Source organism: Ctenocephalides felis, unplaced genomic scaffold (assembly GCF_003426905.1).
Source record: "Ctenocephalides felis isolate EL2017-DRISC unplaced genomic scaffold, ASM342690v1 CF-g0.4_SCAFFOLD_01886, whole genome shotgun sequence".
NCBI lineage: Eukaryota > Metazoa > Arthropoda > Insecta > Siphonaptera > Pulicidae > Ctenocephalides > Ctenocephalides felis.
The window spans coordinates 184,487,507-184,512,505 of NW_020538040.1; the positions used below are offsets into that span (position 1 = coordinate 184,487,507).

Sequence of the window (24,999 nt, forward strand, 5' to 3'; positions counted from 1 at the left end):
TACCCTGATATTTTATATATTTATTATGTAATAATATACAGAGCTTAACAAAAAAAAATATTCCATAGATTGGATGTTACACCTTCAGTCTTAAAATATACAAAAATCTAGTATAAACAAAATAATTTATTAGTTATGATGAGCAATGTAATCAGCTCTTATTATTTAATTCAGTTATATATTTATTCCATTGTTATCTACATCATTACTCTGAGAATTTAGGCAAATCCAAAACCTTCAGAACATTCGTGTACTGCTTTTAGTAGATAGGATCGCAGCTTATCATATGTTTCATATACAGGCAAATCTAGTTGATTAAAGCTGGAACAAACATAAATCAATATAACTCGATCTATAATTTCAATAACTCTATCCTGATCCATTGAAGTAACTTACCATGTATGTGCAGAAGGTAACCTGTCAGTTGAACGATCATCTCTATGGATTTGGAATTTCTGCACACCGTTCATGCCTTCTAAAGCAGCAAAACCTTGTAACGGAACTTTAGAAGTGCCAGTTACAAACTGCAAGAACTTGGCTCTATCTGCCTGATCAAAAGAGCGCAGAGATCTCCAGAACCACTGAATCTGTGTACAAATATAAATGTCAGAGGTACAAATATATACAATATGATTTTGTTTTTTAATTACCTGTATCGATGTTGTCTGGTATTTATGATATTCTGTGTTTGCCTTCAAGTCCTCAATATCAACATTTGGTAAACCGGATATCAGTAGCTCTAGTTCTTGCTCATTGAAAATAGATATCAACCGTTTAGGAATGATGTCGTAGAACCCTTCTAAGAAGGCATTTAATCTGCACAAAAAAAAAATATGATTTATGTATTTAATACATAAATGTTATCAAATATTCAAATACTCACTGTTGCCTTATAGCACCGCACATTTTCATTTGACACACCCTTCTAATATACTCATGTTTATTTTGCTCGGTGACAGGTATATTTCTGCCATTAGGAATTAAATCTCTTATATCAGTAACACCGAATTCTTGAACTTCAGCACTGAATGTTAGATCATAACCCAAGTCAGAAACATTATGTTCAGTTAAATATACCAAGCCTTGGTAAAAACTGTAGTCCTCGCTTTCCATATCAGTATGCTTCACTTGTATGCCAAGAATATGCTTATAGAATGACCTCGTGAAGTAACATTCAAGTAATTTGTTATCATAAATTGCCTTGGCTGCAAAATAATAATTGTAAATAATTATTTATATTTCATAGATATCCATATCAAAGTTAAACCTATAGCCATACCTATAACTCTTCCTACAAACTTATAGTAACACAAGTGATTGGGATTACAATGACTTGATGAATTAATCATGTAAGTCACCCTGTCTCCTGGTGATACAGTGAACAATGCGTACATTGGGTTGAAATATCCCTGGAAATTATGACATACCATTCTCTTAGTAAGCCACCTGCATCTTGCCCTCTTCATCTGTTGAGATCATAAATATTAATGATATTGAAAGTTATCAAACATTAAAAGTTATCAATTAGTAATATGTTTCTGGCTTGCATACCTTCAAAGACACATATAGAATCTATTTTTTCCATTCCTCAGAGTTTCTCCTATACAATTCCCTGAACGAATCCTCAAATATATGACTTCTGCGCACATGCACAGCTAGTCTCCTCGCGTCGAACACCTTCATCTAACCTCTCTAATTCTGTCCTGAAGTATCGTCTTTTAACATCAAAGTCCAATACTCGCGTGTGATCCACTAATCACCTGCATCTTGCCCCTCTTCATCTGTTGAGATCATAAATATTAATGATATTGAAAGTTATCAAACATTAAAAGTTATCAATTAGTAATATGTTTCTGGCTTGCATACCTTCAAAGACAATATAGAATCTATTTTTCCATTCCTCAGAGTTTCTCCTATACAATTCCCTGAACGAATCCTCAAATATATGACTTCTGCGCACATGCACAGCTAGTTCCTCGCGTCGAACACCTTCATCTAACCTCTCTAATTCTGTCCTGAAGTATCGTCTTTTAACATCAAAGTCCAATACTCGCGTGTGATCCACTAATACTGAGAATGGACCGTCAGCCAAGTGAGTAGTTGTTTGACGCAGAATTTGATTTAAAACTGTCCTGTGAGTTTCTGTAAATTATAGATAAAAATAAATTTGATCAATTGAACATTGTAAATTTAGCAAATATTTAACAATTTTATATTCTACAAGAATGTGTAATTGTTAAGATAAAAAAAAACAAACTAATTGAACCCTTTACGATTCAAAAACAATCTATGAGCAAATCGGCGCCGCCGAATATGAAACAATTATATTTGCTTTTCTACATTTTCATGTCCACTGTACTTACAAATATCATAAAAAAACTACCAACCATACCAAAAGTAAGTAGTTAAAGAAAAAATAAATCTCATGCACAAATCTACCTGCAAAAGCCAAAAACTTCTTTTGATCAGTGTGTAAACTGCTGACAGATGGTTTGTTTTCAGTTCGTTGCACGACAGTGTTATTTGCGCCTTCTGTTCCATGAGATGCGCCATCCAAAGGTGATAAAGGTGCTACATCATTATTGTCTATAGGAGGAGAAGGAGAAACAGAGCCACTGATTCGGTTACTAGAAGCATTATTACTTCCACCCTCTTGAACTTCTCTAGAACTGACATTATTAGAGATTGGTTGCTCCTGAATATGAGGATTTCTCTTATTTCGTGAAGCTGAATGAACAAGGAAAAAGGCTTCCACAGCTGGTTGTAATACTAAGACTGCATGATGATCAGGAGTTTCCTCCAATTCAAACAGGCACTGACTAAGAGTGTTCCAAAGACTATCCAAATTCAAAGCTTCACTCAACAAAGTGAAAGTAGGAGTGTATATGTTATTTTTATTTGACATAGCATCAGCACTAGTATCCATTGCATTTGTTGCTTCACTGTTAGGATTATTTTGCGGTTCACCAGAAGCTCCATCTTCAATATCAGCAGTAGCCATCGAGACATTTTCTTCTACTTCTGGCCTCTCAAATTCTATATAACGAAAAAAAAAATCAAGTTAATAAACCAATAAAAAGTCAAACCATTTAAAAATTCTCTAGAACACTTACCCAATTTAGAATCTTCAACTTCCTTAATTTGAACAATAACCTTTAGAATTCGTAAGAAGAAGGCTTGACTTGATGTCTTTGATATAAGCGGTGCCATTGAAGGAAGTTGTAAATCACAAGTTGCTTTGGTTTTTGATGAAGCTGCAACAATGACTGCATCATTTGTAAATCTATCTTTCAAAATTCCTTTAGATGCCTTTAAGTTGTCGCCCACGTTCTCATCTTTATTTATATCTTTCTTAACATTATTCATAGTCTTCAGCTCCTTTACTAAATTACTAATATGAGTTTGCACCATCACAGATAAATCAATTGCTCCTTTAAGCAATAAGCGTAATATCTAAAAATAAAATTGAAGTAATAAAATAATTAAATTTCACAATGCAGAACATTGTACTAAATTTTGTTCAAGTTATGTGAGGAATAAAAAATGTTTATACAAAAACCAAACTGGCATCATGTGGAATTGAGATAATAGACACAATCAGTGTTCATCAATTTGACATGACATCATGTATATTATGTTTATTACAAGTTTAATTTCATACTTAAGAATTGTAATGAATAAAAATAATAATACCATTTTTCTCGTTCTCGCAGAGTAGTGCGAAAGATTTAATAACAAAGCAGTGGCATCTTCCAACCCATCCTCAGAACAGCTTTTGGAAGTTAGCACTTGAATAGCTAACTGTAAATGTTCAGGAGAATCAGGTACAAATTCAGGTGATTCATCAGAATTCTCCACTCCACTTGAACAGGAATGTGTTACTGGTAGATCGCTTGAAATTAAAGATAACAGCCGCAGTAACTTATCTGTCAATTGGGAACTTCTCTTGATAACATTAAATGAGAGCATTGACACTAATTGCCCGAATGGTGAAGTTTCAAAGTTTCTGCTGGTATTTACAGATTCAGTAAAATCTTTAGGCATACGGAGAACACCTTTTCCTTTTCTAGAGGATGAACTAGAATCCAATCTAATGAGTATATCCCAGAAGTCATTGGAAGTTTTAGTAGAACCAGACTCTTGCGATTCTTTGTTTGGTATTTTTCTTTACTTGGAGGTTTGAAATCATTTGGTAAGAAGTAGCCTGGGAAACTTTTTGCCAACGATATCAATAACTCTAAAGTATGTTTGCAGACCACAGATGCAGCCTGGGGATGAATTGCTATGGGTGATGAAGATTTATTCCTTCGAGTGATGAGTCGCTTCATTAAAAATACATTTGCCCTGCAACCCAAAGCTGCATCCAGACTAATATTCAACCATTGCGGTCGTTCCACAGAATTTATGGACCTAACCGGAAATGGATCATTACTTTCGTTACTCTTTTCTATAATTGACAGCAATGATTTGATAACCCATTCTCTGGTTGGAACATGTGAGCATAGGTTGCGTATAACACGATGTAATCTTAAAGTATTAAATTTAGGTTCATCTATAAATAAAAGAACCAGTAAGCATGTTAAGGACTCATGATCTAGAAGTGGTCTTCCAGTCCTTTCTATTCATATTAACAGATAGAGCTGTTGAGGAATGAGAAGTATTTCCGTCTGGACGATTCCATGCCAACCATGTGGTTCCTTGCCTTTCATGAGGGTTGTTCATTTGATTACCCATGATACCTGAGTGAATCACACATATGAAGTATTAAAATTCATAGATATATTTAAATATCAAACATATGAAACAAATCTAATGCAAACATATGTAAATACAAACCTCTGCTGCGAAGTATTGAGGAAAGTGTAGTAGTCGAATGCCCAATTTGATTAAGAAATCTTTCTTGCATCAATTGTCTATTTCGACTTTCCCAATCCCTTCGTAAATTTTGTGCTTCTGCTGCCAATTCAGGTGGAAGTACAGATATTTGTGACTCCTCCATGTCAGTCAAAATCTTTAAAAATTACAATAACAAAGTTTTACTTTTATTAAAGAATCATGTGATAATGTTTAAACTGTTTTGTTTTTCAATGACATTTATTTATATAATGACATTATAATAAGTCTCAATTGTTTTTTCTCATCTCAGATTCACTGACTGCCCAGCAACATTGTCTATTAATTAAGTAGAAACCATGGAAACATTTATTAAGAAAAAAATGCAATGGCATAAAAGGTAAGAATATACTGAGATACTAATTTTCAAGAAGACAATTCATAATTAAATCGTTTCGTCCTCTAAGAACAAATCACACATTGTAACCAAGCTTCGCAGGACTCAGAACAGGAAAAGAGTTTGCAACAAATTAAGATGACCATTTGTTCTAGTTTGGCCAGGATTCTTAGATCTTAAACAAGCAATAGTAAGAACTACAATTATATACTTACAGCCTGTCTAAGCGAAGGTTGCAGATTTTGGAAGAAAGCAGCAGCATCTACAGGATCATTAGGATTTGCTGTAGCTGCAGCTTGCCTTTGCTGCTCTATCCTTTGCTGTGCTAAAACTTCTTCTTGTATAGCTGGTGGCAGAGCTGCTAAAAATTCTGGATTTACTTCAGCCAAACCCACAGGGCTGGTTTCTGTGGTCATTGTTTGAGCTCGTACACGAATTCTTTGTAATCTGTATATTATTATGCATATTTCCGATTATTGCAAGAATTATGTAAAAAAAAATATATAATTGCTTATGCGTTGAAAACAAATTTATATGAACTTGTAACAACAAAATATGTCTTTGCAACATATTGAAGTATAATCTTTACTTTTGATTTCTGGAAAATTAATTTAATTAAATATTAATAATGAAGTTACGCAAATATATTCCATAATTATAGATTAAAATATATTCCATTATTGATTATATGATATACTATTTTTTTATTACTTTTTTATGTAGGATTTATAGTTTTTATACAATTATGAGTTATATTTTTATAATCATTCCCACTTACCTCATTTGCTCAGCTAATACTTCAGCTCTCATTTCATCTGGCAATGCTGCCAAAAATGAAGGATCTACCCAATCAGGAATGTCAGAAGAATTAGTGTTTCCCGGAGCATCTCCTCCTGGACCGATAGGACCCGTAACAGGAGCAGAAGCGGTCTCAGTAGTGCTATTTGCATTACTTCTAGGTCTACTAGGACCAGCCCCTTCATCTAACATGGCCCAATTGTTGGAAGCTACAGAAATTAGATTACCTGGAGCATCACCTTGTCTACTTGGAGAACCGGTAATACCAATTATGAAGTCCAATGGATCTGGCACGACAGAATTTATAAGGTTGTTGTGAATTACTGTTTGATACAGATGTGTTTGTCGTAGTACTTGAAGGAGTCAAGGAATTTACACTGGCAGCGACGCTAACTGGAATATTGGGCCTTGAAACTGGAACTGTTGAAGGAGGAGTCAATATTGAATTGATATATTCAGATCTCCTAACTGCTTCAGCATCCTCTCTAGCCAATCCTGCATTATCACGAGAAAATTCGTCAGAATCAACAAAATCTGGATCAAAAAATAAATCAGGACTGAAACCTAAGGGTAAATGCTGCGATTGGTTTATTAAATCACTCTCTGAACTATTTTCCAGAGCCCAGTGAGCAAGTGCCCTCGCTGACGCCGTTATATTATCTTGAGCTTCTTGAGAAAGGGAAACATTATCTCCTGAAATTGAGCAAATATAACTCATTTACTATTCCACTGCCTGATCAAGCATTATTAAATCTGAGAATTCAAAGCTGTTGGATTGGTATGCATAGAAATGGACAAACTGGGTCCTAGCAAATCAACAGATTGATCCACAAAATCAATTGCTTCTTCTTCTCTACTATTAGTGAAGACTCCAAAGCCATTGTCGACTACTAGTAATCTATTATCTCTTAAACCACCAGTGGATAAAACACGGGGTAGATTTTGAGAGTCTGGACCAAGAAGCCTGATTAACAAATCAAATTATCAATTATAGAAGATAATTAAGCAGATAATTCAAAATACCTAAAAGTTCATACAAGCACAATCACATATGTAAACTAATATTAGATTTAACAAAAAAAAACATTTGTAATTGTAAAATTCACATGAGAATTTCTTGATTATTCTTGATGTTTGTATAAATATCATTTTTCTTCATTCCTGTACTTTGCAATAGTATAAAATCTTCAATGACTAATGACTTCACAATGACTGTTGATTCAAATCACAGCATACTTTCATTCTTCAAATTTAAGCAAGTCACTAATAGCGTACCTTTGCAAAATAACAGGTGGATTTTGATCTCTTGTATTATTAGGAATTTGAAGATAATGATACCTCCTTTGCCTGTTGGTTCTCTGGGTTCTGGAAACTGCTACATTAGCTGGATCCATACTATGTCTCGCCATCAGAAGAGGGTGCGGGGGAGGCAGCACTATACAGAATAAAACAGAAATTATATATATATATATATATATATATATATATATAATATATGCATCCTGAACCTTTATTCAATGTTAAAACATATTTGTAAATTTAAATATAATTTTTAATTATTCCATATGTAATATTCTGAACTTCAATATTATGATTAGGAAAGTTAAAATACCTGCATCTGGAACGTTAGCTGATTCATCCAATAATCCAAATGGAAAAGATAATCCATTAGACCATTGAACTGATGACGCATTTCTTCGTGAATTTTCGTTTTCACCTTCATTATCAGGATCAGGATATTGAATCATCAATACATTTTCATTTTCTCTCTCCGTGGGACGCATTCGGAATAAACTTTGAACAACTTCATCATCATAAAATTCAAATGGATCATCATAGTCATAGGGGTCATTTTCTGTTTCACCATCCTCTTCATTTTCTTCAGCTAATAATTTTTTTTTATTAAACCAATATCATATAAAATCATAAACAATCGTAATAAGTTAGAATTTTTTTTTTTGTTGAATGTAATACAGTAGAACCTCGATTAACCGGACTAATTATTGTCAATGGCCATTCAGATAATCAAAAATCTGGATAATCCAATGTATTAAAATTAATTTTGTGTATTTATTAAAAATAGCAAATACATACATAGATATCAATGAAAATCAATGTTTATTAAGAATAAACATTAAGATACATTCCTCATGTATGTACATACATATTTTCTTCGATTACAATACACACACACACACACACATATATACTAAAATGCAGTATTAATCATGCCAAAATTCGAATTGTAATTATGAGGTCCAGATAATTGAGGTTCTACTGTACTTTTAATATTTACCATCTTCATCCATTTCTCTGTCTTCTGGTTCTGATCCATTTGAATCTTCATTAGAGTCCCCAGATTCACTGCTCATCATGTCTTCAGTTGCATCTCTATCAGGATTATAAACAATATTTTCAATTGGTTGTTCATCAACAATTTCCATATTATGATTCTCTGACACTTGTTGATGATATCCAGATCTATCCAAATCACGCTCTAGTAGATGATCCATGATTTCCTCTAAACCAGTGTGAACATCACTATGGATATTTGAAGTCTGTTCAAGACCATCAGTATTCTCTGTAAGCTCCTGATCATTACTTTCACTATCCTCAGCACTGACTTCCTCAGCTTGGGCTTGAGTGGTACTGGTGTTAGCAGAATTAGAACTTCCCTGCTCTTCAGTTACTTTTCTGGGTACTTTGAACTTGAATTTAGAATTATGCACTGGTTGATTACTAATTCTTAATAAAGTCTCTAGTGGTTTAAGAGTTGCATTAATGGTTGCAACCATATTTGGACTCGAAAGATCAAGGCATTGGGGTACCCTTGCAAGATCACAAATCAGTCCTTTTCTAAGCATTATAAGAAATATATCATTTCTTTTATATGGGATTTTGATATTGGATGTATTTTCGGTTGGGCAATTTTCAATCATAATTGGAATGAGGGCAGTAAGCAACTGTATTTGGTTGTGTTTTTCAAGACTCTCAGGAAGTGCCAAAGCTCTTAGCAAAGCTTGTTTGACTTCATGTACAACTGCTAGCTGAGCTGACACAGTATGAGATGCAGCTAAAGCAGCTACTAGCATACGAACTGTAGTACAACACTCAATTTCTACAGGACTGTCAATTACAGGTAATAGATTATCCAAAATAAATGCTAAAGCATTTGTGTTCTCCGTGATTAACTCTGATTGGCCAGCTCTATACTCATAATCAGTTATTAATGTTGCAACTATTTGATAGGATCTAACAGCTTCAGCCAAGATTTTCAAAATTACAGATTTCGGCAATAAGGGTTTTCTTACCTCCTCTTCTGTCGATTTACCATTCATAAAAGAAGCATCCCTGTAAGTTTTAAGTGGTAAAATTGGAGTGATTGGCATATCATCTTCATTATTTTCAGGTCGTGAAGCATCGTGGGATGCAGTTCGCAGTATATCAATATGGCCAGGTGTGCGACGAAGGCGAACAGGCTGGTTCACTAGGGGTAAGGCCATAGGTACAGGTGACCTTGTAGCTGTAGTACTAGTACTAACATTTGAAGAACCAGCACTTGTGGATGGCTTTTCTGGAGATACATGAGTGGAACTACTTTGTGTACAGCTTGGACTATTGTCAGTGACTACAGGCTTTACCAAAGCATCAAGTAAATCACAAATTACTTGAATTGCAACAGAATCTTCTGCCAGTGGTGGTCGTGGGTCACTTTGGCTAGGTATGGATTTTAACAACAATCTGTTATCTTCAATTAATGGATTGCGTCTATTTAAAGCATTTACGTCAACTCTCAATATATTCTTTGCCATTTGCAAGTAAACTTCAGGATTTCTAGAAATTGCCGAAGAAAGCCTCGTTGATAAATAGAATAGATCCCTGAATTGAGGCGGAACATTTGACATTGTGCATATTCTCACAACATTCTCCATAGCAGTCCATAATGTCCGTGGTTCTTCAATAATATGCCTTATTAACAGAGTAGCTAAATTAATGAAACCGGTATATGAAGATCCCTGTGTGGTTTCCAATAATACTTTCACACCACCCTCTTTGGCAAAAATAGTTGCATTTTCATGATCCCTAGTGTAACGTAAGCAGATACGCATTAATGCATGTAGAGTATCACGATCAACTGGTAACATCATAAGTCTTACGCATGATGCAACTATTTTACCAGATTCCACTTGATGTAGTTTCTCATATTCACCATTTGGCTTTCTACGTCTTTTAAAAGTATATTCATCTAAGGAATTATCACGAATCTTGCCATCTGTCGTACCTGCCTTCATATCACTACCCTCACGGGTCTTAGTGGTTTCTTTGTACATAGATTTTGGAGTTCGTATTATGCTACGCACATTATTTCCAATTTCAATTTCACTTTGATGGAAATCCCTAAATGATATCAGATATCTCTGGCCACCAGAGTTTATACGACATTCATCATCACCATTGTGATAAGCCTCATTGATAATTTTATTATTTGCAGAAGTGAATGGAACCCATTTACCACTAACAATGTCATAACTTTTCCATAAAGGTGCTGTTAAATCTTCCATTTCTTCTTGTCTCTGTGCAATGAGAGCTACTTTTTCAATTAAATTGAGTAACAATAGCAATGGAGGCATCCATTTTGGAATTACTTGTACATTACCAGCAGAAGTCATACATTTTTCGGCTTGTATAAGAAGAGTTACGAGTTTAGGGACAATTGCTGCACACTGAACAACTTCTGTGTTAGGAATACGCATGTCTTTTATTTTAGCTCCTTCAAATAACAGAGTGAATAAATATATCCTAACAGCAGCTTTACTGGAAGCATCGCTATGTATTAAATCATGCACAATTTCTGCAGCTGGTTTGTTTTCTTCTGTTACTGCTATCAATTGCTGAACATTACTGGAGATCTCATTTACAAGAGTAACCAGCATATCATCTCTCCATTTTACCCCATTACGCTTTGTAATAGTAACCAGCAGAACACATACTCTATAAACAGTGTCTGGTAATATATCAAGTAAATTCAAACAAGCAGCTAAAGCCCCTTTTGTAAAATGGTTAATTACATCTTCTGTCAGGGGTACATCATCAACAGGTTTTTTACTGTCGTTCTTATTTTGTTCTTTGGAATCTGAATTTGGTTTATCTCCAAGAGACATAGCAATTGCACGTAACATTTGGTAATCTTCAGTCAAATCCAAATCCATGCTATTAGCACCTCTGGATGAAGGAGGACTACTCAATAAATAATCAGTTGCCTGCTCTAAAGTTGAAGTATGAAGTAGAGCTTCAGTAGAGAGATCTTTAGAAAATCCCATGTCCATAAGCTGCTTTAAATGATCAGCATCTACATCTGCATCAGGGAGGAATGTGCTAGCAGTGCTTGTTCGAGGTGCATCAGAACTTGCACTAGTACTTGGTGGATTTTCATCTTCTGCAGCAACTACAGTTCTCTCAGCAATTATTTGTTCACCACGCAAAATGTGTCTTATGATGGATAACATTGTTTCACTCATTCTTCCTCCATAAGTTTTTAAAGGTTTTTTACCCCACATCATCATTATGGTATTGAACGCTTGTTTATGTATTTGGTTGAGATATCGGATTGCATCAAATTCTTCACCCTTCCTTCTAGCTCTAGCTGGAATTACATGTGGTGTATCTAATATAGACTTGGGATTTACCATCTTCTCCAACAATAATAACCAAGCATCTAAAAATTCTGCAGTGCCTTCTGGTAAATCAGGATGTTCCAGCCCCTTCTGCAGCGGTATAGTCCCTCCTGCTGACAATGCCCATCTAAATGTATCAAAAAATGCTGTTTGGCCCCCTTCCTCTACAAACATTTGCAACATAATATGATAAGCATATCTTTTCTCATCAAATAACATTGGACTTGTGAAACCAACAGAGCATATTAAGAATGTTAATCGGAACTTTGGAACTGGAGTGATTGGCAGTTTTTTCCATGCAAGTCCTTCTACTAAGATATAACTTAAAACTCGAGCTATATCTCGAGATGCAGGTATTGTCAAATTCGGTGTTGGATGTATGTTTTGTCCACGTCTTTGCCTTATTGGAGACCCAACACAAAGTTTTACTAATAGACCAAATAATTCAGCTAAGGCACGCCCCAATCTGGAAGAAGCTCCTAGAAGTGTTCGAACATATTTTAACTGTTGAGCATTAGCTCTTTGCTCATTTGTTCGCTCAGACAATGCTAAAGATTGATTAGAATCCACATCCATGTTAATTGGTGATGGATTTGTACTAAGTGCTTCCATTGCACTTGTCATTCCATTGCTACCAGAATCTTGATTTATCATTGTAGACCAAGGTGTTTCAGTATCGCTCTGTATTTATTACAATAAAACAATAAGTAAATGGTAAACGCTGTAAATACCATAAAATAATTTAAACTTACCCTTAAATCCTGGGGTAGAAGTTTATCAAGATCTTCTCTTCCAAAATCACATCCAGCAGGTATAATATCATCGCTACATAAAGCTAAAAGTAACGTACTCTCCCAAACCAATGCAGTATATAGCTTCACTAAATTATGGAGAAGTTTTCGGCCATATTCATTGTCTTGGCCCCATTTTTGTAAAGCCATAGTTCTAATTTCAGCACGACCAGTTCGACAAACATGTACAAACATTACTATATAACCATGAGCAGCACCCATAGCATGCAAAAGAGGTGTTGCTGAAGCAGTTGAGAAGGCACAATCTATATTGGGTGCAGTTGCTAGTTCTTTTAAAAGTACTGATCCCCCTGGAGCAGTAAGATGGTCATATAAGGGCTCCAATGTCTGCACTAAATTATACAGATGCTCCAGACCAATTTGAAGCACTTGAGGTTCATGTCCCAAGTTCTAAAATTAAAAAAAGTAAATAAAACACATTGAAGTACAAACACAATAAAAATTATGTAAGAAGTGAGAAATGTGAAAAATATTTATGCTAGATGAAATTAACATACCAAAACTGATTTGCATACTGATGCAACTGCTTGTGCAGCCTGGGTTATGGGAGAATCAATAGGCAAATTGGGCAACCCAACAATGGCCAATAATGGTTTTAAGCCACCCTGGTGTACAAAGGCTCTGCAATGATCATCTGTAGAATTATTACTTAGTATAGCATCTACAAATTTCATCACATTGAGAATATAGTCCACCAAAGCTATAGGTGTTTTCTCATTAAGAGTTTGTGATGTATTATCTTGATGTGACTCATCTCTTTGAGTATGTGATGATGTTGAAGCTTCTTCTTCATCCTCATCATCCTCATCACTGCTTCCAGCTTCATTGTTACCAGAAGATCTTGCTGTAGGTGGGGGTGATGCACAAACATCCGATTTACTCTGAGCACGCCAACATACATATTTAGGATCAGTGCCCAAATGCACTAAATCTTCTAATAGTCGAATTATAGCATCTGTTGCATCTATTTTTAAACTTGGTTGATGCCTAATTAGCTCATCCATTGCATTGCCTAGATTTGAAGCGGTGTCAGACATGGGGTGAGAATTTCTTCTTCTCCGCATAGCAGCCAAGTATACAGGTGAAAGCAAAACCTTGAATAATTTTTCGAAGGGCTTGTACTTCACAAATGACAATAATCCACGTGCATTCAAGCACAAAGCACTAAATACATTTGGTAAGGAACCAATGACTTCTCTAGTAGCTGGCACATCTTTTATCAACAAGGCATGCAGCAAAACTTCAGTTAAACCATTGTCTTGTAATGAAGATAGATGACTAGGTTCTTGAAAAACATAAACTGTTACCACATCCGTTGCCAACAAAAACAATGAAGGGCCATAGTATTCCGCATTGCTAATAATGTGCTTTAATGATGAAGGCAAAGTTCCTTCCATTACGTGCCGTATGCTATCTGAGAAGGCTGAATCTTGAATTGCCTTTTTCAAAAAATTTAACATAGATTTTAGAAGAGCTGCTCTTTGGGGTAAACATGTAAGACCAGTTTTAAGGTTTCTATAATCTGCTGCAGTTGGTAGCACAGTTCTGTCTCTAGAAGTTGAGGGAGCAGGTTCACCTTCCCCAATATCATCAAGACCTAGTTGTTCTGGCTGAATTACTATTTCATAAGGTTGTTCTTTTCTACATAAATTCACTTCCATCTGAAACCGGTTGCCAATAATGAACACAATTTAAACAAAACTTTTTTAAAAAAAAAAAATAATAGCAAGTGTATGAAAGCTTGTCTTAACAGTTGAGATTCATGCATATATATGATCAATAATTTTACTTAAGTAATGTAAGCATGATCATATTTTGATAGGTTGTGGAGCATAGCTAGTATCATAAGTTTAAACCTAAATTACCAGTAAATAAACTCACATTTAGTCGGGAAATAAAACTACTTATTCCACAGTGGGTGTGAAAGGCTTGCATATCAATGTTCGTTATTAAATCAATAACACGGACAGCACGGGTAACGAACTAAAAATAAATGATTGCATTAGATTACTTTAATTGCTTATGAATGACATTTTTCATAAAACTTACTGTTATATGTTCTAATTCATTTCCAGGCCAATTTATAACCCTTAGCAAGCTTTCCATCATACCACAGGCAACTAAAGCCTCACCCCCACATTCATAACTAGCTAAATGATAAAGAAAGCTAAACAAAGCTGTAGCAAGAGGTAAAGGAAATAAATTATCTCCTTCTTCTTGCTTAGGTTGTGTTAATGTACGAATGCAAGTCCTGACAAGAACTGGGAGAAAACCATGGTATGATGCAGCACCAGTAACACCAATAATAAGATTTAGCCGAGAACCAGGTTTCCTTTAAAAGAAAAAAGTATTAAATAAAGTAAAACACAATTTATTATATATATATATATATATATATATATATATATATATATATATATATACATACTTAGGCAAATGAGGATTCCTGTCCAAATGAATAATAGATGTTAAGGTCCTCAATGCAGCTGCTCTTATTTCAACCAAATGGGGTTGTTGTAACTCTAACAATTCAACTAATTCATCAAGTAAACCAGGATATAGCAATGTATGCGCACTATCTTGGAGAGCATTAGCATACACTAAAACTGAAAGTGCTTGAAGTCGTGCTTGAACAAATTGCAATCTGGCAGAATAATCATGGAATGATGCTGCTAACCGGAGTCTTGTAAATATATGCAACTGTAAATAAATATGCAGCAATTACAATATTGTACAAAATGGAACATATTAATGAACACACTCATTTATAAATTGAAAACTTTAATTTAGTACATACAAAGAAATATTAGTTTTAAAATAATTTTGAATTCAATGTAAATTAATTAATTTCAAGTAGCCACAACAAAAGATTATGCTTGCATTTTACAAATAATAAAAACCTTATCAATTCAAATTGAACAGATCTGATTTTACATAAGCTTCTAGTAAAATAAATGCTTATGTTCACCTTTCACACAAGCTTCTAGTAAAATAAATGCTTAAGTTCCATTTTTATGCAAGGTTTTAGTGAAATTAATGCTTACAAAGTCAAGAATTCAATAATATATACTAACTTATATTCTATAATATACATTTTATAATTTTACATACAATTTTTTCTTCTGACAAATCTTTTCTTTCTTCTGTGATCCGAGACATATGATCGGCCACTGATTTTCGAGGCACTTCTAAATGAATATCTTTAATATGAATTAATGACCAATTCCCATCTTGCCCAAAATATTCATAGTAAAGAGTAGATGCAGTTTGAGGAACTTCTTGATCTTCCTTACAACAGTCTGCTAAACCAAACCCATAATCATTACCCCCCCAGGTCTGAAAAATAAAGAATATTGATAATAACATGCACATGCAATTAGTATCCTTGTATATAATTAGTACTTTTAATATACTTAAATAATTTTGCTACAATATTTTTTTTATAGAACTTCATTTTACAGAGAAGATTCAAGTCAGTTTGTATAGTGCTAATATTTATATTCAATGGATTTTCTTCCAGAAAAAATAATCTTTTGTGTTCTTAAAATATTTTCATATACTAAATTATAATAATATATTACCTCAGCTAAAAAATTAAGACGACAAAGAAGTGCTTGTCGTTGATCACTATTGAGTCGAGTAATAAAATTAGAACGCTTTGAAAACATGTACAATAAATTCAAAACACCCAGAACAATCTGCATATTTGAGGAAGACAATAGTGTTATCAAATGCTCCATCGAGTTGTATAAGTGGCGAGAAAAAGAATGTTCTATAAGTAAAGTTGTAAAATGTAACACCAATAATAGAAGTTTTTGATCCTGAAATAAAAAAGTTTATATAAAAAAATTATTTTGTACCTTCACAAAAAAATTAAGATTTATAATTACATTGGTGTTGAAAGATATATCACAGGTAATATAAAATCTATCATTAGGGGGGCAAAATACAGCCTCCTCCAGAATTGAATCAAATTTATTGAGTATCTCAATCCAGTGATACAATTCACACTTTCCAAAAGTCCAAGTTTCGACTTTTGAAAGCTCTGTGCAAAGCTCATTTTTGGAACAAGTTTTTAACTTGTCGATAAGGTTTTGGCACTCAGAAGGTACTTCAGAAGTGCTCTTCTTCAGCCTGTTCCTGTCAATCTTCATGGTTGCTCACAAGTATTCACATCTGTAAATGACAATCACTTTAGACATTTACTGAAGCACTATTGCACAAATTAACTATATCTCATTAAGGACAAACACATGAAAAAACATTTCACTGACAGCCCTCAGACAAAATAATGTATATTATTATCAGCACTTTGTAAAGAATACAGTAAATTAAAGTGGCAAACAAAACTAAAACCTGCGCATATATTTACCATTTTAGACCTACACAATAAAGAACAAGAAAATTAAAATGGCAGCCATACAGACTTACTAAACTCAAACAAAGAATAAATTCCGTATTTGTCTAGTAAACGTTTGGAATACATTTACTATTAATTAAGAGTATTTACCAGTAAATATATATCAGTCATCAACTATATTCAAAACAAACATTTCTTTTATTTTAAGAAACTTCGATAAAACACCGGACATATAAATTTTCGCTTTAACTTAGACGATGAGTTCAAGAGTTTTCGCTCTATTGGCAATACTTGTCATCAAATCGCCACATAGAGCAGAAATATGAAAAGCACTGAAGATACGAAATCATTTTCAAATCTTCACTAACTTTTTGCCATACAAAAAGTCATTACAAAAATAAATAAAATCAAAAATATATAAATATAAATTATAAATATAAATTATAAATATAAAATTAAATATATAAATATAAATATAAATTGTAAATATAAATATAAATTGAAATATAAATATGAAGAGGAAGAGAAGATGAAGAGGAAGAGGAAGAGGAAGAGGAAGAGGAACAGGAAAGAGAGAAAGAGGAAGAGAGGACGAGGAAGAGGAGGGGACGAGGCGAGGAAGAGGAAGAAAGAGAAAGAGAAAGAGAAGGAGAAAGAGAAAGAGAAAGACAAAGAAAGAGAGAGAGAGAAAGAGAAAAGAGAAAGAGAAAGAGAAGAGAAAGAGAAAGAGAAAGAGAAAGAGAAAGAGAAAGAGAAAGAGAAAGAGAAAGAGAAAAAAAAGAGAAAGAGAAAGAGAAAGAGAAAGAGAAAGAGAAAGAGAAAGAGAAAGAGAAAGAGAAAGAGAAAGAGAAAAGAGAAAGAGAAAGAGAAAGAGAAAGAGAAAGAGAAAGAGAAAGAGAAAGAGAGAAAGAGAAAGAGAAAGAGAAAGAGAAAGAGAAAGAGAAAGAGAAAGAGAAAGAGAAAGAGAAAGAGAAAGAGAAAGAGAAAGAGAGAAAGAAAGAGAAAGAGAAAGAGAAAGAGAAAGAGAAAGAGAAAGAAAAGAGAAAGAGAAAGATAAAGAAAATAGAGAAAGAGAAAAGATAAAGATAATAGAAAAGAAAGATAAAGATAAAGATAAATATAAATATAAATATAAATATAAATATAAATATAAATATAAATATAAATATAAATATAAATATAAATATAAATATAAATATAAATATAAATATAAATATAAATATAAATATAAATAATATATATATATAGTATCACGTTTGGATTATAGCTCTATATGAATTAGAGACATGGACTCTAAGAAAAGCTTTAAAATATGGTGCTGGAGACAAATGGCAAAGTAGGCAGCAGGCAAAGTAAAAATTCTACTAAGCATGATCATGAAGAGAAAATGAAATTAAATCGAACCCATATTCGACATCGTCCAAAGTAAAATAGAAAGACTGAAAGGACTAGGAAGAAGAAAAATGCAAATGATTGGAAGTAGAAGGACCGAAAGGACCAAGATCGAGAATAATGCAGATGATTGGAAGTGAAAGAACTGAAAGGACCAAGGCAATAACAATAATGCAAATAATTAAAAGTAGAAGGACTGATTAAACTAGGAACAATAAGAATAATGACCAGGAACAAAAATAATGTAGATGATTGAAAGTAGAAGCAATGAAAGGACTTGGAAGAAAAATGCAGATAACTGACGACTAAAATAAATTTTATATAATAATAAAAAGAAAGATCTTACCTCAAAATATATAAGAACTAGAGAACAATAAACTAAGTTCAATATTAAAACATTTAACTATTATATTATTTAGTAACAAAAGCGATTGCAAAAAAGTTAAATTGCATTATGGGTAATGTTATTAATAATTTTGCAGGATAGAGCAAGTACAAGAAAACTATCTTAAATAATGTTTCTAATTAAAGTAATTAAAGCAAAAATTGTATACCAATTATTAAAAGTAAAATAGTATGCTTACCGAATACTGTTTCTTGAATATTTAACTTTCGCTAAACTTTATATCTTCGATACACAAAAACGCAATAACGTACAATTGGTTTTCCAAGATCGGGAAAAGATGGAGAAGGCGAGAAGTCCAATCTATGCAAAAAGTTAACTAGTTTTTTGTCTTGTGTTGGCTACTTGAGAATTACCAAAACAAAGATCATTCTGCAGGTACTTCACAATTGATGTAAGAAGTGTCAATTTTGACAATAAATTGAAAATGCTTAAAAATGTTAGCAAATTCAAGTGCAAGTCATAAAACGACTCTACAAAATGAAATACATAGTTAGTTTTAATTTTATTACTATAAATAACAATAACTAATTAGAGTAATCTTTATTTAATTTGGTTTAATATTGTTTCTATATTATTACCTTACTATTATTATTTCTATATTTTTACTTATCTATTTCTAGAAATAACTAGTGAAGTTCAATTAAGGCAGTATGGATTATTTTTGGAAAGATATGAATCTGATTTGGAGAGTATACTCGACGCGATGGAGTTTAGCACAACATCTCAAATTGATTTTGATAAGAATCTTATTAAGCTGGACTTATCGTTGAATGAAACCATTTCTATGAATTCTTTACCAGTTGAGTATGCGATCCTGAATAAGGTAAGAAACTAACAATATTACCTATTTTTACTGACAATTTTGTAAATTTTCAATCTCATATAGGTTGTGCAATCTTTCATTACACTCTGTGTGGAAATCAAGTTACTAAATTGTGAAGCAAGAGATAAATATTACAACTTGATTATGCTATATGGTGAAGGTATGCATGTTTAATAGTCTTTATTTAATTCAATTTTATTTGTTTATGAATTTCAATTTTAGCCGGGGAAGAAAAAACTCAGGAATATATTGAATTTTCAAAATTAGAAAGTATGTTAAAAGTATTGAATGATCTTTGTGTGTTTGTAAATCGATGTCAAACGGTAGTTGTGGAGATAATTGCTCAACTGAATTGTCTTTCAAAATCTGATCACCTTTCACAGTTTTCATATCCTGGAGCAACTGAAATTGTGTGTATAAAATCATGGATTACTGTCAATTAACACAAAATGTAATATTTTGTTTTTTCCAGGATATTTTTTATTACATGTGTGATATGTTGCTTGTTTTAATTACTATAGAAGAAATTTTACAAAATAGCATTATTCTTGATCATTGGAAAATGTACCGTAGAACTGTAAAATCAGTACACAGAAGCCATTCTACATTTAATTTAGATTTAAATGTGTTAGATAATTTAGACGAAATTCTAAACTATATAGAAAATCAATTACTCTCCGAAAACATTATACAGGTAGTTATATTATGCATAATATATTCATTATATTTAATATTGACAATGCATTTGACCTGAATTCTTTTTTTGACTTTCAGAGTACAATCAATAAGTGTGTACATTGTTTGTATCAAAGCAATAATGAAGTAAATAAGGTTTTAGAAAAACGGTTTTATTCATATATAAGGATTTTGATTAATGATTTAGAGAAATGTGATCCTGATTTAATTGATACTGAAAAATCTACCGAGTGGGTGAAATTAAATGTTTTATATATATTCTATATAAAATTATTTAAAGTTAATGATAAGAAGTTTTTTAAAATCTTGAAGGGTGTCAATAAAAAGGTATATATTGTTATTTTTGATTAATTTTTCTATTTATTACTGTATTAACTATTTCAAGGTCCCATGTGTTACTCTAGTTGGAAATATAGTATGGTGCTCTGAACAATTTTTATCTCAGCATTCCAATATTATCAAAGGTTTTGATCAGAGGTTCATTCAAGAAATGAATAGAGTAAAGCAAACATACTTACAAAACAAAACACAGAATTTACTAAAAGATTCACATAACACAGCACTACAAGTACATAATCAATTTTATAAATGCGCCATAATAACATTAGTATGTATTAATTTATGATATCGTATCAATTACAGATATTTACATGGATTTTAGAAATATCAGCAATTTTACAGGAAGGTGCAAATAATTTGAAATTAGAACATTTGACACAACGAACACATTTGTTACTGCAAGTATGTGTGTGAATTTAAGAGAAACTTTATTTGGCATTACTAATTTATATATATAAATATGTTTGTTTTCAGGGCCTTACGCACGCATATTATTTAAACTATACAATTAAATCAATCACAAATTTACATATGGCTCAAAATAAGCCTATGACTAAATCATGCTTATTATCTGTTTGCAAACTGGTTGAGTTATTAAAGGCAGTACATCAAATATTTTCAAAATATTCAAACCGAATTGTAAATTTTATACATAATATAATGCATTATTTAATATATCAGTCATTAAATATAATTTCTATAACAAAGGTATGTAATTATATTTTATAGCCATTATTTATCAAACTACTTATTCATTATAATCTTTTGTTTTAGAAAGCTTTATTAAATGAAAAATCCTATGTCAAAAAACATCCTGAAGTATTGGCCGTACTTTCACTTTTGGAGAGATCATTACATGGTCCAAGTACGGAACGAAAAATAATAATTGCCCATCTGGCATTATCTTGCATTAATGTAACACAAGTATTTCATGATGATAACTTGAGTAAATTAATAAAAGACCTAAAATATATACAAAGGATACAAAATTTTCAAGAATATTTGGATGATACTACAGATTGTTCTTTTTTATTTTGGCATCAATCAATACTGCCAGCATATTTTAGTAATGTTTACGAGAATAAAATGGATATATCTAAAATTTATGTGAGTTCTTTATTTACTGTTATTATTAATGTTCAATGCAAATAAAATCATTTATCAATTATAGTACATGTTTCAAGCATTGAATGATTTTGAAGAATCTGAGGAATATAAGGAAAGCTACATGAAAACAATAGATTCATCATTAAATGAAAAGATTTTGGAACCTTTATGTTCACAAGTAGAAACAGATTTGAGACTTCAAATACACTCACATTTACAGCCAGGTTTAATGAACCCATTTGATGATGGTACTCCAGAAGTTAGTAACAGTTTATTGGAACTAAATCCTATATTATGCGGCCAGAAATATATTGATATTAAAGGTATTTATATTGCCTAGTGATAGGTAATATTCAACTAACACCAAAAGTTTTGTAATACATGTATTACAACTAAAAGGTATTTTAAGGGCACGTGGAGAATTATTTGGATTCCATGTTTTATAATTTAACAACAGTTGTACTCTTTGACTGGAAAACTTATGGGGAAATGAGACGGTTAGCAAATGAGAAATTTTTCTTACATACTATTGAAGATCATCTGCCAACACAAACCTTAGAACAAGTAAGATACATTTTTATGTGTACAATATAGAATACTAAAATCTTTGCATATTTTTGGAGAGTATAATGAACTACAATAAGTTGCAAGGTTCAGATATTTATAAATGAAATAAATTAGTAAATGAAATATGTTGGGATGAATATTTTTGTACTCTATTGGTAATTATGAATTTATTCAAAGGGATTGGACGTGTTGGAAATCATGCGAAATATGCATATATTTGTTGCAAAGTATCTTTACAATCTAAATAACCAAATATTTGTTGAGAAATGGAGTAATAATAAGCATTTAAATACTATAAATATTCAACATGTTGCAAACTCAATAAGAACGCATGGTACTGGAACTATGAACACTACAGTAAGTTTTTCTTCATTAATTTTTATTTAGATATTTTCAAACATATTTACTACAAATTTTGCATTCTAGATTAATCTAACATATCAATTTTTGAAAAAGAAATTTTTTGTTTTTTCGCAATTTTTGTATGACGAACATATTAAATCTCGCCTGCTCAAAGACTTACGTTATTTCCGTGAGCATAAAACGGAATCGAATCCCATGTACAGCTATGATAAGGCATACAACTTTAATAAAGCCATTCGAAAGTTGGGTATATCATCAACTGGTCAAAGCTATCTGGATCACTTCAGATTGTTAATAACCCATTTAGGTAACTTTTCAAAAGCATTAAAGATATACATAATTCATATAAAATTATTTATTTGATTTCAAATCTACATTAAAGGAAATGCAATGGGTTATGTACGAATGATAAGATCAGGTGGACTGCATAGCTGCTCTAACGCTAGTGTATTTTTACCAGTACTAGATGAAAACAAAACATTTGAAGAATTGTGTCAGGCGAACTGTTTATCAGAAACAGTATGCCAGGCTGCGCATGTTTTGGAGCAAGATATACGAAATTTAGCATGCAACTTTGCTGAAGGTTCAGAATATTTTAAGGTACGAATTTGTTAAAAAAAAAAAAATAACAACTTCTATAGTATAAATATATAAAATTTGCTTCTAGCTTTTAGTAGATGTTTTTGCTCCTGTCTTTCGCAATCCTAGAAATATCCATTTGAGAAATTTCTATATTATTGTTCCATCACTTACAATAAATTTTGTTGAACATTTAATAACAGCTAAAGATAAATTAACTAAGAAGGATAAGTCTGGTGCTGCATTTACGGATGATGGTTTTGCCATGGGTAATATCAAATAGAACAAAATTATTTATATTTCAGTTCTATTATATTATATGTAAACATTTTTAGGCCTTGCATATATTTTGAAGTTATTAGATCAAAATTCTGAAATGGATTCACTTCATTGGTTCCAATCAGTTAGTGAAAAGTGTAATCAGGAAAAACAGATTTTAGCACAACAAAAAGTTAACGCTAGCAGAGATGATAAAACATTACAACATACCCTATCATTAACTACTAAGAGACTTGAATTGTTCCAACAGGTTAATTATTTATATATCTTTAACAAAATTTATGAAGTTGTTATTATAAAACATTTCTATATTTTCAGGAATTTAAGTTACTTTATTATAGCTTCAGCAGTGCAAGAATATTCTTTCAATGATAAGAATAGAAAAAATGCTCATCATAAAAATAAATGTCTGAATATAATAATTATTGTTACGTTATATATTTATAAAATATGTATCTAAATTTGTAAATAAACAGAATTAAAATATACACCGATTTTTTTTATCAATTTTGTCGTAAAAATGAATTTATTTTAACTACAAATATATTAACTTTTTGAATTCCATTATGATATTTTGAATAGTTTACAATTTTATTTAGTTTAAAATTTGTTTAGAATTTTTCATAAAAACGTGAAGTTTCAGCAAATGGCTTTTAAATTTTTGAAATCCGTTTTTGTTCAAAGCAGGTCCAGCTGTTTCGAAGATACAGGACAAAAAGTGCAAAAATGGCAATTCAGTTTATCAGAAAACTGAGTATCCGATTTGAATGATTGATTCAAAAAGCATTTCATTTGTAGAGATGAAATTAAAGAGTTGTTTTGGAAAGGGCTGGTCCAGTGGTTTTGGAGATACAATAAACAAAGTTAAAAACTATGCCATTTGGCGGTCAAAAATAATTATTTGACATATGCACATCAAATTTTTAGATATTTTATAGAAATTTTAATAATAAGTACAATATCTGTTCACATTTATATGGGTTCCTTATCAAGATTTATAATGTTTAGCCGTTAGAGATTGTGCAGATTCAATATTTTGACTCCAAAGCAACTTTCCAAAAATATTTAAAAAAAAATCAAATGTTGCAAAAAATTTCAAAATTCTTATTTTTTTTTCTAAAATTTTAAATTATAGCACGAAAAGTTTGAGCAACTTGTCTTAAGGCTAAGGTTACTAGTTCAATTCTGGTGTCAAACGATTCAGAATGACTTGAGAACATATAAAAGAAAATCAGATTTTCCCTTTGGGAAGAAGTTAACAAGAATGTGAATACGCACAGAAATTTCTATAGAAGTGCCTTAAAGATAGCAGCACGATATATGAAGAAGCTGCACCGACTAGATAAAACCAGTACTGAACTGTATTTTAATTCTTATAGCGGTTTGCGATTATTATAAATACTGGAATAATTATATTACTGATTTTTATTTGCTACCGAACTACTCTAATTTGACTCTAGGAGCTGAGATTTTATCATAAACTAGTGGTGCATGGCATCGTGCCTTAAAATAAATTGCTGGAACCATAGATAAAAGAAGAGTATGGAACTTATTGCCGTACCGTATTTTTTTT

General features: G+C 32.0%; 2 protein-coding genes across 2 annotated transcripts; one reads left to right on the top strand and one right to left on the bottom strand.

Annotated features, from left to right (window-relative positions):
- Positions 1 to 86: 86 nt before the first annotated feature.
- On the bottom strand, positions 87 to 17,107 carry LOC113376368 (E3 ubiquitin-protein ligase HUWE1-like). The gene is given in 30 exon segments (XM_026616274.1): positions 87 to 321; positions 397 to 587; positions 651 to 816; positions 884 to 1,205; positions 1,280 to 1,405; positions 1,408 to 1,446; positions 1,761 to 1,781; positions 1,867 to 2,142; positions 2,440 to 3,036; positions 3,114 to 3,453; positions 3,694 to 4,148; positions 4,151 to 4,614; positions 4,616 to 4,739; positions 4,837 to 5,011; positions 5,446 to 5,677; positions 6,009 to 6,315; positions 6,383 to 6,721; positions 6,781 to 6,992; positions 7,304 to 7,463; positions 7,641 to 7,913; positions 8,325 to 12,384; positions 12,456 to 12,905; positions 13,013 to 14,176; positions 14,397 to 14,498; positions 14,565 to 14,847; positions 14,944 to 15,294; positions 15,673 to 15,851; positions 16,097 to 16,336; positions 16,406 to 16,691; positions 17,026 to 17,107. Coding segments are annotated over 29 exon segments (12,015 nt in total). The 5' UTR covers positions 16,670 to 16,691; positions 17,026 to 17,107; the 3' UTR covers positions 87 to 218.
- A 2,000-nt stretch (positions 17,108 to 19,107) lies between these two features.
- LOC113376369 (WASH complex subunit 4-like) lies at positions 19,108 to 23,798 on the top strand. Its single transcript, XM_026616275.1, has 18 exons — positions 19,108 to 19,162; positions 19,294 to 19,496; positions 19,560 to 19,656; positions 19,719 to 19,906; positions 19,969 to 20,190; positions 20,271 to 20,519; positions 20,578 to 20,760; positions 20,835 to 20,933; positions 21,006 to 21,239; positions 21,306 to 21,638; positions 21,703 to 21,961; positions 22,048 to 22,202; positions 22,383 to 22,562; positions 22,632 to 22,875; positions 22,951 to 23,168; positions 23,236 to 23,416; positions 23,483 to 23,676; positions 23,745 to 23,798. Exons 1-18 carry the CDS (start codon positions 19,108 to 19,110, stop codon positions 23,796 to 23,798), a joined length of 3,348 nt encoding a protein of 1,115 aa, XP_026472060.1.
- Positions 23,799 to 24,999: the final 1,201 nt, after the last annotated feature.

Excerpts from the sequence above, each read along its gene's own strand:
- LOC113376369 (XM_026616275.1), top strand. The coding sequence starts at position 19,108 with ATGTTAGCAAATTCAAGTGCAAGTCATAAAACGACTCTACAAAATGAA. Across the intron at positions 20,191-20,270 it reads TCTCCGAAAACATTATACAG|AGTACAATCAATAAGTGTGT; the intron begins GTAGTTATATTA and ends TTTGACTTTCAG. Across the intron at positions 23,677-23,744 it reads GACTTGAATTGTTCCAACAG|GAATTTAAGTTACTTTATTA; the intron begins GTTAATTATTTA and ends CTATATTTTCAG.